The sequence below is a fragment of the Ictidomys tridecemlineatus genome, chromosome X (genome assembly GCF_052094955.1).
Source record: "Ictidomys tridecemlineatus isolate mIctTri1 chromosome X, mIctTri1.hap1, whole genome shotgun sequence".
NCBI classification, from domain to species: Eukaryota; Metazoa; Chordata; class Mammalia; order Rodentia; family Sciuridae; genus Ictidomys; species Ictidomys tridecemlineatus.
Window position 1 is genome coordinate 20485381 of NC_135493.1, and position 12258 is coordinate 20497638.

Consider the following 12258-nt stretch of genomic DNA (forward strand, 5'->3'; position numbering starts at 1 on the left):
TTATATTTTGTTTAGAGACACGGTCTCACTGAGTTACTTAGGACCTGGACAAGTTGCTGAAGCTGGCTTTGAATTCGTGGGCCTCCTGACTCAACCTCCCAAGCTACCAGGATTATAGTCATGCACACCAGGCCTGGTTTATTTTAGTATTTTCACCCCCCACAAAATCCTGGAATTGTAGTCAGGACGACTGTCTGAATCATATCCTTAGATCTCGTCTTGGGTAAATTATTTCCAAGTCTGAGCCTTAGTACAACAACCATAAAACAACAAAGTGGAACTGGATAAACTACATTTTCTTCTGGCTCTAATATCTGTAAGACCCAGATAAAACTTTTAGTATCTGACTGAAATATCACAATTTTTGTCTAACATTAGGCTTTCCTATCTGGAAAGCAAGAACCTATATGGAAGAAAAGTTAAGTTCACTTGTTGAAAGGGTAAACCCCAATCCAAAATAAATGACTGGACACATCACAATGCATGTTTGTGTCAAAAGCAGAATGTCAAGATGCATGAGCCAGTATAATCTAATATTTAAACAATCCAGCTTTGAATACTGGCTATTTTCCCACTAACCAGCTGTATAATTTGTGCAGGTTATTTAACCTCTCTGTATCATTTTCCTCAAGAATATAATGAAGATGACAGTACCATGTATCTCATAGAGTTATTGTGAATATTAAATTAAATGATGCATGTAAAGCTTTTAACACATTGCCACTTTGAAATAATATGTGTTAACTATCATTATAATTATTACAAGATTATTATTATAGGAGCCCAATGGTACATGTCTGCTGTTTATAAAGCTCTATGCAAGGAAATATGTTAGACCAAACTGTATAAAAATAAATGACATACATCATAATACTTTCTGGGGCCCTGTCCTTGACATGGGAAAATTTCAAGTCTGTCATGATGCCATAAACTTTCAAGAAAGTTTGGAGGTCTCATCAATCAAACAGTAGTAAGTTATTCCTCTTACCCTCATAAGTCATATGTCCCTGGATGTTTCTAGGCTTTCCTTTTGCACCTATTCAGGAGGACTGTATCAGTTGAGAACATATAGTGGTCCCCCCTTTATTATACTCCTTTCCACTTAATAGGGGTATTTTTTTTTTTTGTATCAGGGATTGAACTCAGGAGCACTCAAACATTGAGCCACATCCCCAGTACTTTTTATATTTTATTTTGAGACAGGGTTGTGCTGAGTTACTAAGGGCCTTGATAAGTTACCGAGGCTGTGAGGCTGGCCTTGAATTTGTGATCCCCGTTCCTCAGCCTCCACAGCCTGCCTTAGCCTCCCCAGCCTTCCTCAGCTTCTCCAGCTGCTGGGATTACAGGCATGCAATACCCCACCCGGTTTAGAGACCATTTTTAGGCATCCTTCCTTATGTTACCTCTCCCTCATCTAGCCTTAAAACATTTACTCTATTTCAACACTTTCATCCTCTTCATTTAGTTAGGGCCCTTGTCCCTTTATTCCATTTATTTCCCATTAATCCTTCTACTTTATTCCATATCTCCCCACCTTTCCTCCACATCACTTCCTGATTTCAACTCCACATCACTCCATCCCCTATATTACATCTCACCCCTTCCTTTTTTCACGTCACCCTTTTCTACCTTTCCCACTCAACACATACCACATTACTCCATTTCCTTCTTTCCAGGTTACCCCTCCGCTTTTACCCCATGTCATCTCCTCCTCTGTATTCCATATCCCCACTCCTTTATCCCATGCCCCCTCCATTTATTTTACATCATTCCTCGCCTTTTCCAGAAGTTACCCCCTCCCCTTCAACCTCTCTATATTTTCATAAGTCACCCCCCACCCTCTATCATCCTCTACTCCATATTCCACATCACCACTTCTCTTTCTCTCATGATACCCCTCTTTATTCCACATCACCTATGCTTTATCCCATATTTTCTTTGATACTCATGACCCCTTCCCTGTATTCTGTTATCCTCTTTCTTGTTTATTCCACATTATCCCTCCCCTTTACCCCGAGTTATCTTTTTTCCACGTGATCCTTGCTTTTGTCCCATGCCACCTCATCTTTATTCCACATTATCCCACCCCCCTAATCCCATGCTACCCCCCCTTTGTCATGCCCTCCTCTTTGTTTTGTACCATTCCCCCCTTTCTCCCATGCAACCCCTTTCTTTATACCAGGCAACACACTTGTTTATTAAGCATTACCCCTCCCCTTTATCCCATGTCATCCACTCCTCTTTGATTTACCTGATCCCTCCCCTGTATTTTATTCCACTTTTTTTTTAAGATGGATGTCATACCTTTATCTTTATGTGGTGCTGAGAATCAAACCCAGTGCCTCATAAGTGCGAGGCAAGCACTCTACCACTGAGCCACAATCCCAGCCCCCACTCAATTTTACATTATCCCTCCCCTTTATCCCATGCTACCCCCTCTCCTATATCCCATGTAATCCCACCACTTTCCTTTACCCTATCATCCCTGCCTCTGTATTTCACATCACTCCTTCCCTTTATCACATACCAACCCCTCCTCATTCTACATTATCCCCCCACCACTGTTTGCCATCATCCCCTCCTTATACTTCACATGACCCCTCCCTTTTATCCCATGCCACACCTTTTTTATTTACATTATCTCCCCATCCTGTCACCCCCATCTTGTTCTGTGTCACCCTATTTATTCCACATTATCCCTCTGCTTTACCCTGTGTCTCACCCCTTTATTTCACTTCACCCCTTTCATTATGTCATCCCTTCTCTTTATTCTACACCACCCATCCCCCTTATCTGATCCTTGTTTTTCCCCACAACCCCTCTCCTTTATCCCCTATCACCCCCTCCTCTTCATTCCACACCACCCTCTCTGAAGTCATCCTTTTTCTACGGTATACCTTCCTTTTATCCCATGTCCTTCCCTTCTTTATCCCATGTTACTTTTCCATTTATCCCATGACACCCCTTCCTCTTTATTCCCCATTATCTCTACCCTTAACCCAAATCATCCCTTCTTTATCCTGCCACACACACCCTCTTTTTTATTTTATTTTGGTACAGGGGATTGAATCCAGGTGTGCTTAACCACTGAGCCACATCCCCAGCCCTTTTTATGTTGACAGGGTCTCACGGAGTTACTTAGGGCCTTGCCAACTTGCCTCTGCACCCAACCACCCCGTTTATTCCACAATTCCTTATTATACCTCCCATTTATCCCATGAATATCTTTGTGACCCCTCCCCTTTATCCCATGGCATCTCCTTTGTTGCATATTGCCCCTTCCCTTTATCCTGCCACCCCTTTAAATTTAGGACCCTCCACTTTTATCCTGTCATCCCTCCGTTGTTCCTCATCATTCCAGCCCTTTATCCCATCCCACCCCATTTTTATTTCACCTTTCCCCTTTATCTCATCATCCCCTTTTCCCTCTTTCCTCCTTCAGCTGTATAGTCACAGCTTCCCTATTCACCCACCCCCAAAAATGAAAAGGAAAAAGACCACAGTAAGGCAGGAATATATGCTGTCACAACACAAATGTTTATTAATGATTAAATGCCAGAGAAGTTTTAACAATCACAAATCTTTGAGCTCTGCGGTTGTTATCCATTGTATGATCAGTTTCTATCCCTCAATACAATACATTCTTCACTCTATGGACCTCAGCAGTTGTTACCCATTAGTATCAGCTGTAATTTGGATGTCATACATAACCCATATCTGTGTGTTACCAGAGCATGTCCCGCAAATTTGTACCGTCCTGCATAGAGGAACTACAGAGACGATAGATAAGAACATTTGTAATCAGGTGACTTGAACTACTTGGAACTATGTGTCCAAACCTAAACTAGCCCGTTTTGCTGACAACATGGTGTGAACACCAGCTGTCTTTAAAACAGATCCAGGTACTAAAGTCTAATTTTTCCTCTAACTTTTGACCCCAGAAAAGCTAGTCAGGCTTACACTTGAGGTTTCCCTGTTGGTGTGACCTGAGCAAAACTGCACAGAATTTAGGAGTGGCTTTTTGACGAGCCATCGGTCTCAATAATTTGGGGGGAGTATGGGGATCCTGAGGCGGCGGAGTTGCTGCGGGGACACGGCTATGAGTTGGTGTGACATGATTTAGCATTAATTGTCAGCTGTCAGTAGGCTGACCTAACGTTCTAGCATGCCTCTTGAGGGCCTTTCCAATAGAGCTCTCGGGAGGAGGGGCGGAAAGTAAGGAAAAACATGCAATCCCCTGCAGGGGAGGGAAAGCACCTCGAGATTTGTGAGCTTCTCTGGGACAGGTGTTTACCACAAATGTAACATCAATTAAAGGAGGGCTGCAGTGTGAGAAAGCCAAGACCAAGGGTAAAAGAGAAAGGCAAGGTAGCACCAGGGAGCCTGGGCATGACACAGAAACATCTCTGCTTTTACCAGCTGAGGAGACCAAGCATCCCCAGTGAAGGGGCTGGCAGTGTATTGGGAATTCCTATCCTGACCCGAGCATCAGGTGGAACTCCTCTCAGATCTATCTCCAAGATTCTCCTTCATGTTTCCTGTGACATCCCAGGTCTACCCCCACCCTTTTCCCCTGTCCGGCACCTTAAAGGAGGAAAAACACTTAAGGAAAGAAGTAGCTGATGCCAGATTTGGCCTCCTTCTCCCGGGGCACACGGAGCAATGGGCGGTCTTGCTCCGGAATGGGAGGGTTACCCGCTCCTTCCTCATCGTCATGGGAACGGGCAGTGCCGGGAGGCACAGCTGGCTCCTCAGAGGAACCTGGAAAATAGTAACAATGTTACTCCTAGACATCAGATAGCACCCAAGGCCCGCGGATATAATTTTGGGTTTTAAATACAGTATGAGAAAAGACAGGGCAGGAATGATTATCCCCATTTCAGGAGTCAGTAAACTGAAGCTAACAGCACACAAGTTTCTAAAGCTCTCACCACTGTGGAAACTGGAAAGATAGGTTAGGGAACAGAATAGAGACCAAGCTCAGAGCAAATTAATGACACCACCAGGTAGAGGGGGAAGACGGTGACCTAATAACCACCACCACATAAAAAGAAGATTCACTAATTTTACCAAGCAAATGGGTATCAAAGCTGGAACCGGAAACTTAAAGCACTGCATAAAGGGCACAAAATAGATGTTACTCTTAAATGACTCAGGGCTAGGCTGAGACTCATTCTTAAGGACAGTGGTATCTACAGCAGATGCAACATCTGAGTCTTCTTTACCAATCGGAATTGCCTTTGGATTCTGAACTTCTTTAGGGTCGACATCTTTAGGCATTGGGACTTCATCCACATTCATGACTTCTTCCAGATTGACAGCCACGGATGGCAGAGGGTCTGGAATTGTACTGGAAATGGAGACATCTTCAGTCTCTGGAGTCACAGTGTCAATTTCACCATCTTCAAAAGCCTGGTCTTCCTGACAATCTGGGGTTTCATTTTGAATTTGGGCATTCTCGGGTTCTGGAACCTCACTGAGAACTAGAAGGTAACCTTCAAGAGTGGGGTTTTCTTCAGAGTATTTGTTTCCATCGATGTCGGAGTCTTCTTTGTGCCCTGAACATTCCTCCACATCTGAGGATTCTTCCAGATCTTGAATTTCATCAAAATTGATGGTATTTTCAAGGGCTGTGATCACAGGGATAGCCTGGACCTCTTCAGGGGTGGGGTCTTCAGAATCTGCAGTTTCTTCATACCTTGAGATTTCTTCATCATTTGGGAGGCCAGGAAAAGCTGGGACCTCTTCAACATCAAATTCTTCAGGGTTTGAAATCCCATTGACCTCTGGGAATTTTTCAACACATGGGGCTTCATCAATACCTGGCATTTCTTCAAGACTAGGGTCATCATAATCTGTGGTTTCATCCTTATCTGAGACATCTGCATTGTCTGGGGCTTCCTCATTACCTGGAATTTCACCAGCTTCCGGGATTTCTTCATTGTTCTGGATTACGTTAAGATGGGAAACTTCTGCCAGGCCAGGATTGTGGTGGTTTTCAAAATTTGGTCCTTGTTCGAGATTGGGATTCAGATTTCCTAGAGGGTTCAAGATTACTTGCACATGTGAGGGTCCTTCGGGTTCTGGAACTGGATCAAAGTTAGGTATTTCTTCTTCTAAGTCTGGGATCTCAATGAGTTCTGGAATTTCTTCACCTAGTCCTAGAATATCCTCAAGAGAAGGAAGATTACCAAAATTCAAGGGGTCGTCATCATCATTGTCGTTGTCGTCACCATCATCATCATCATCATCATCACCATCATAATCTTCTTCATCAAGCTCTGGTATGTCGTCAAGGTAACCTTCAATTTCAAGGTCATTTGGGAGCATAAAACCTTGATTGTTCCCAAAGACTACTTGATTGAAATATTCAATTACTAGCTGTTCATTGACTGACAAATCTTCCTCAGAGTAATCATCTTCAGGAAGGGCATGGTCGTCAGCAGGGGCCTGACCCTGAGCAAGGGTTTGACCCTGAGGAAAGCCCTGACCCCCTGCAGGGAACTGACCTTCAGGAAGGGCCTGACCTCTTGAAGGGAACTGACCTTCATCAAAGGGCTTGCTTTGACCAAGGACAGCAGCACGGGCTTCAGCAGAGGTTTCCACTGGATCAGAAAGTAAAGCATCTTCTTCCATCTTGATGCGGGCACTCCTGAATGGAAAGGAATGTTGAACAAGTTATTTTGTATTTGCACTAACTAACATAAAGATCATGTGGAGTTGGAAGCCCCCATAGAATAATGTCCTTTAGGCTAAATTGAAAAAAAAAAACTCACTGAATCCTTCTCAGATTCCTGCGACGGATAAAATCAAGAGCTTCAGGACTGGACTTCCACACACGCTTGGCAACCTGTCTCTGAATATGAGGCGGCACCTGAGAGTAAAATTAGCAATATTAGTCTTTATTGCTCGGCACCTTTTCATTTATGTCTCCATCAGGTACCAGGATTGAAAGACAACCTCCAAATTGCTGACCATCTAATTTGGAAGGAAATTCTAGACTGGGAACTTTATCTGCCTGCTTTGGTAACCACATACAATTCTCCCTTGCTTGGTGAATAAAAGAGGACTGTGTGAATTAAGAATATCCAAAATTTGCATCTACCTGAAAAAGAACATCCCAGTTATCAATCATGGCACGGACCACATTGACAGAAGCAACATAGTGGTCAATTCCCAGTTTTGTCTTGCGGGACTCCCTCTTGCCAAATTTTCCCTTCTTCAGGAGAGCAGATCCAAACACGAGAGCCAAATTGGTGGAGGTCATGCGGTTGCCAGGAACCTAGGTACAGGAATGCAGAAAGTAACTGACCTTGAGATAGTATTAGAAGTTGTACAAATGGATATACACCTCTTTTTATTTGTTTCACTTTCTTTTTACCACTATATTTTCTCATACACTTGTGCACATGTCCCCTACTACAGTTCTCACCACCCTTTCCCCGATCTTTTTACCAGCTGTCCATCAAGTCCAATGGAGTCCTCGCAATGCTCAGTAATTTTATGCAATGCCTTCAGCAAGCGCTCCAAAGTATCACTGTGGCAAGGTGGCATCAGATAAACAAGCAACTGCAGGGCAGAAAGCTGATCCTGGGGCTTCAGAGCTGAAAAAAAGGAAAAGAGGGACCAGCTTAGGGGGCTGGCCTTGGCAGCAACCCAATACCAAGGGAGATGAGCTACTCCAAATTGCTGATGGCTATGCAGAAACTACCTAAATAACTTGCCTTTACTTGTGTACAAAGATTTGAGTTCAGGAACCCTAAGAGTAATAAGTGTTCCCACCATGAAAACCAGACCTCTACAGAATCTGGGTGGTTCTTTGCCCTGAGAGGGCACACACAGTTTTAAGAAACTAGAGAAATTCCCAAGTAACAGATTTATAAAGAGACAAAGTAACTTGGAGACGGTTTGGGAAGATTTTTATTTTTAATTGACAAATAATATGCATATTATATCCTAGAGAGGTGTTTTTCATCTTCTGATATTCTTTTGGACTTAGGTCCTTGGGAGTCACTAGACCTCTGACATTTCCTTCCCTTGCCCCAACAAGAGAGGGCAGAAGACTTACTTGCAGTCAGAAGAAAGGACATGTACAGATCATCTGGCAGCAGAGAGTCCTTCATGTCACGGAAAAACTCCTTGAGGAGTGCAGCAATATCATGCACATTCTGATTGTCATCCAGCACTACATCCAGACCTTGATCAAATGCTTCACGGAGCTACAAGGGAGAAGAGACATGGTTTGTCCTGCTCACTACAGGCTCCCTCTTGGTCATTCCTTCAGGAAGTCTCAGGCTTCAGGGGAGGTAGCTAGCATAATATTGTATGTTGGGGACTAGAAAGAAGACCTTATTTCCACAGTCATGAAACTACCATCATGTCTCTAGGCGAGCCCCCACTTCCATCTGCTTTTACTTGACCAAGAACCAAACCTGTAAACATAGTCAATTTACCTTACGCACTCTCTGCGCCGAATACTCAATGGTGAAAATCCCCACTGCCTTTAAGCCTGAAAGAAAGAAAGCAGATGATCCAAAAAATCTGACCCCTTTCCCCAGGGTGTTTCCCTGCTCCTTCCTTAAGAGCTGCATCCTAACCTCTACAAGTGCCAGGGCAATTTTATCAAGCCCTTGATCCCATGATCTCTTTTCTCTGTATTTCTATAACATCCTCTTTCTCTTTAATTGCCTCCTTTCATAATTTAACCATTTGCAGCTCCCTTACCATGTTCCTCAATGAATTTGCAGCAAGCCTCAACAACCTGGGGGATTTGTTTGGCAATTGGATTGAGACTCATCTTCCTTTTGGATCCAAGAAGTCGCTGGCCAATAGGAAATGAAACCCTTGAAAGTTGCAGGGTCTGCAGCAGCAGAGCCCCGTCCTCCAGCTCAGCCAGACTATCCACAGACACTGCACCCTGTGGAGAAATCCAGATAATATTAAAATGGGGGAGAACAAGGTCTAGATTTAGACATGAGTACTGTATGTGACATACAAAACAGGAGAGGTTCTATGTAGCAAGCCAAGTACACCCTTTCAGAATGTTTCCTTTACCTGTCCACCCCCCCCCATGAGGATAGAAGCCTTGACCTTCTTGTCCCACATCACTGCACACCTCAGGAATGGCCCCTGTCCGAAACCTGGTAGTTTAACTCACTCTACGCCCACGGCGAGTGAACTCCCGGGGCAGGGTGGGCTCATTCCGCCTGCGACTGAAAAAGCGCCTGATGCGGCCAAACATCCTTTGCACCACGTTTCCCCGACGACGACGGCCCGCAGCCTGACCGGTGGTGGCTTCTTCTATCTGCATCGTGGCTGTCAGTTCTTGATGCTTGCGGCGGGTGAGCTCGTTCACCAGTACCTCTTCCAGGCGAATGCCAAATGTCTTGAGAGAGACGTCTGGGGAGTCAGAGAGAGAAAGAATGAGAAACCTCAAAGCCCCGCAGCACTTATATCGGGAGGAACTGCAGGGACAGCTACCCTCCCCCAAGAACCTCCAGCAGACAACCCCACCCCTTCCACACTGCAGTGCCCCTCCCTGGGGAGCTAGCCAAAAAGACCCAGCAGTATTTACACAAAAGTATTCAACACTCAACTCAGCCCCACTCAACTACCCTGAAGGGGCTTAAGATCCTGCCAGGGGGTGACCACCTAGAAACAAGAAGGGCGATCTCAGGCTGAGCAGTCTGGGGCTCATCCACCCGAAGGCCTAATTAGGCTGGTCTGGGAGGACCGCCCCTTGCGCCTCAGCTTTGAGCCATTTCCCGATATCACCCTGTGAGGGGTTTCTGGGAGGGAGGGGGAGTGACTTGGGCGGCAGTGGGCCCCGCCCAGTCTCCAGCAGCCAGGGGCACACTATGGGGGGAGGGGTGCAGCACCCTATTTCTCTCAAAGAAATTACAGAAGCCCCTCACCCCTCTCTTGTCCTCTCAGAATCAAAAACCACTTCTCCAAGGTGTTGGGACGGTCAGTGGGTAGAGCTACAAGAAGAGAAAAAGAAAAGAAACGCACATTTAAATACAAATGGGGCTCAGATAAGTGACTCCAGCAGGGCTATACATTAATCCGCAGCAGGGAGCAAGGAAAGGGGGAGGGGGAGCTCATTCCAGCCCGCGAAAAATGTTTTGATTTCTCCCAGCCTCAGTTTCCCTGCCAGACAACAGGACCAATCTTATCTTACACACACGAAAACTCCGAAGATTTCATCAAACCAGATAACCTAAGGCGCATCTTGCTACGCAACAGCGGTCTCTCAACACAACACTTAAATATAAAATTCAGGGGCGCTCAGGCGCCTGAATCATGCAACAGGCGAGGGGAGGGGCTCCACCCGCAGCGCCTCTGAGAGTGAGGGTCGCCAAGTTACTGCGACGCACTCTAGCACCCAGGTTGCCGTCGGCTCCTAGCGCGGTGCCAGGAGAAGCGGCGACACCTGGCTGTCCCTAGCTCCAAATCCCACAGCTGCGGCTACCCGCGAGGTCTCCTAGCCCTCCGCTTCACTCAGTTCGGACTGCGCCCTCAGCGCGCACCTAGAGACCCCCGCCGCCCCCTGCACTTTCCAATGCTGCTAAAGCGCCCCTCCGCAGCGCAACCGCGCAACCTCCCCTACTCGGTGGCCAAATTTGCGCCGGTACCCCAGAGAATCCCCCCCACCCCTGAGCAAGCTCGAACCCTGTCCTGTGCAGCGTCCCGATTGTAGCCAGCTGAGGTGGGAAGCGCTCACCCAGCAGCTTCTGCTGCCACCTCCCCCCGAACCGCCCTCCCACTCTTTCGCCTGGTTTGGTGCGTGTCTCTCACTGTCTCTCAAACGCGGTGTCTCTGTCCCAGTCCTCTCTCCGAGTATCCTTCTGCACCTCAGTCGCCCTGCCCAATTCTGGAAACACACCTGGCGCCTCCCGTCTCTTCACCTGAGCTCACTTCTACTCAGTCTCCAACATTCGTTTATACCACCCTTCAACCCCTCCCCCCCACTTCCACCCAACTCAACTAATCTTTACCTCTTTTGCAATTCAATAGACAGCCTGCAACAACTCCCACTTCCTCAGGCGCCAGGGAATTAGAAGAGGCGCTACCCTTCCCTACTCTGCGGACCCTAAATCTGTCCCTTTGGCCCGGGGGTCCACTCGCCCAAAGGCGAGGATGCCACACTCCGGGGTACAGCTCACCTCGGTCAGGTCGGAATTCAGAGAGGAAATGCCTGGCCACGAGTTCGTGGTAAGCAGTCTCTTGCAGCTTCAGACGCTCCAGCTCAGAGAGGCTGTGTATTGACACCATCTTCATCCTTCTGTCGGGAATGTGTCCTGGGGCTCCTCCCAGGACGCTCACTAAAAAAATGAAGGCGGACAACAAGAGCAAAGTGGGCATGATTCTGGGGCAGCGTGTCCTTGCTGCCTTCAGAAAAGGAATGCAGCCACCCATTCTGGAATCGAATGATTATCAAGGCTGCATCATCCAATTGTCACTGGACCTGGTGGAGGGAACTATGGGGGGGGTAAATGGGGAGGGAAAACTGGGAGGCGGCTTCACCCTCAAGCAGGGCTGCCTCTGGTTGCTTATTTAAAAAAAAAAAAAACAACTTAAAAAAAAAAAACAGCTCTGAACAGATAGTCCAGAAAAGAAAAAACCTAATTAGAAAAAAAAGAAAGAAACCACCTCACAATTTTCTTTAGAAAGCAGTTTTGAGACAAAAATTAGTATTTTCTATTAATTAGAACATTGATGGTCTAGTTTTAATTTTTTCATGATATACTCAGTGCTGTCTGGATTGGGCAAAAAGAAGGCTTTCATTTAAGCTGGGAGCAATGTAAATTCTGTAAATTTATACAAAAATTATTCCAGAAAACAAACTGGACACATGGGTCTGGAACCAAAAATTGTCCCCAGTTTCTTTGACCGAATAATTCCCCTTCTAGGAATCTATTCTACTGATATCTTCCTACAGACAAGAAAATCCATATGTATATGAGCCATAATAGTAAAAACTTAAGAGAAAAAGCTACCCCCAGCAATGAAATTAGTTATACAAATTACATAATGACTATAGTATAAAAATTATGCAATCATAAAATGTTTACAAAGAGCCTTTCAACAAATAAAAAATACAGAATTGCAATTATGATTACAACTATGTGAAGGGAAAAAATGCATAAAAATTAAAGACAAAAATGTACCCAAATAATAAGCTTTGTATTAAGTGGTAATAATTTGTTTGACTTTGTCTTTTCTCTATTTACTGAAATTTGGGCAACTTGATTATAT

At 45.4% G+C, this 12258-nt stretch overlaps 1 protein-coding gene across 8 annotated transcripts in view; it reads right to left on the reverse strand.

Moving 5' to 3' along the window:
- Positions 1 to 3518: 3518 nt before the first annotated feature.
- Positions 3519 to 12258, reverse strand: part of Arhgap36 (Rho GTPase activating protein 36) — a 29653-nt gene continuing 20913 nt past the window's right edge. For 2 of the 8 annotated variants that reach the window (XM_005319302.5, XM_040285450.2), the window contains exons 2-12: positions 11166 to 11324; positions 9915 to 9980; positions 9158 to 9399; positions 8725 to 8917; positions 8454 to 8509; positions 8069 to 8219; positions 7456 to 7604; positions 7106 to 7282; positions 6777 to 6874; positions 6546 to 6652; positions 3519 to 4761 (exon numbers count right to left, since the gene is read on the reverse strand). In XM_005319302.5, coding sequence (XP_005319359.1) covers positions 4604 to 4761; positions 6546 to 6652; positions 6777 to 6874; positions 7106 to 7282; positions 7456 to 7604; positions 8069 to 8219; positions 8454 to 8509; positions 8725 to 8917; positions 9158 to 9399; positions 9915 to 9980; positions 11166 to 11324 — 1556 coding nt within the window. In that variant the 3' untranslated portion in view covers positions 3519 to 4603. Of the gene's footprint in view, positions 4762 to 5909; positions 6084 to 6527; positions 6653 to 6776; positions 6875 to 7105; positions 7283 to 7455; positions 7605 to 8068; positions 8220 to 8453; positions 8510 to 8724; positions 8918 to 9157; positions 9400 to 9651; positions 9753 to 9914; positions 9981 to 10671; positions 10747 to 10797; positions 10913 to 11165; positions 11496 to 12258 lie in introns of those variants that run through there. The other 6 variants (XM_078034277.1, XM_078034276.1, XM_021722340.3 and 3 more) reach the window with 6 other exon arrangements.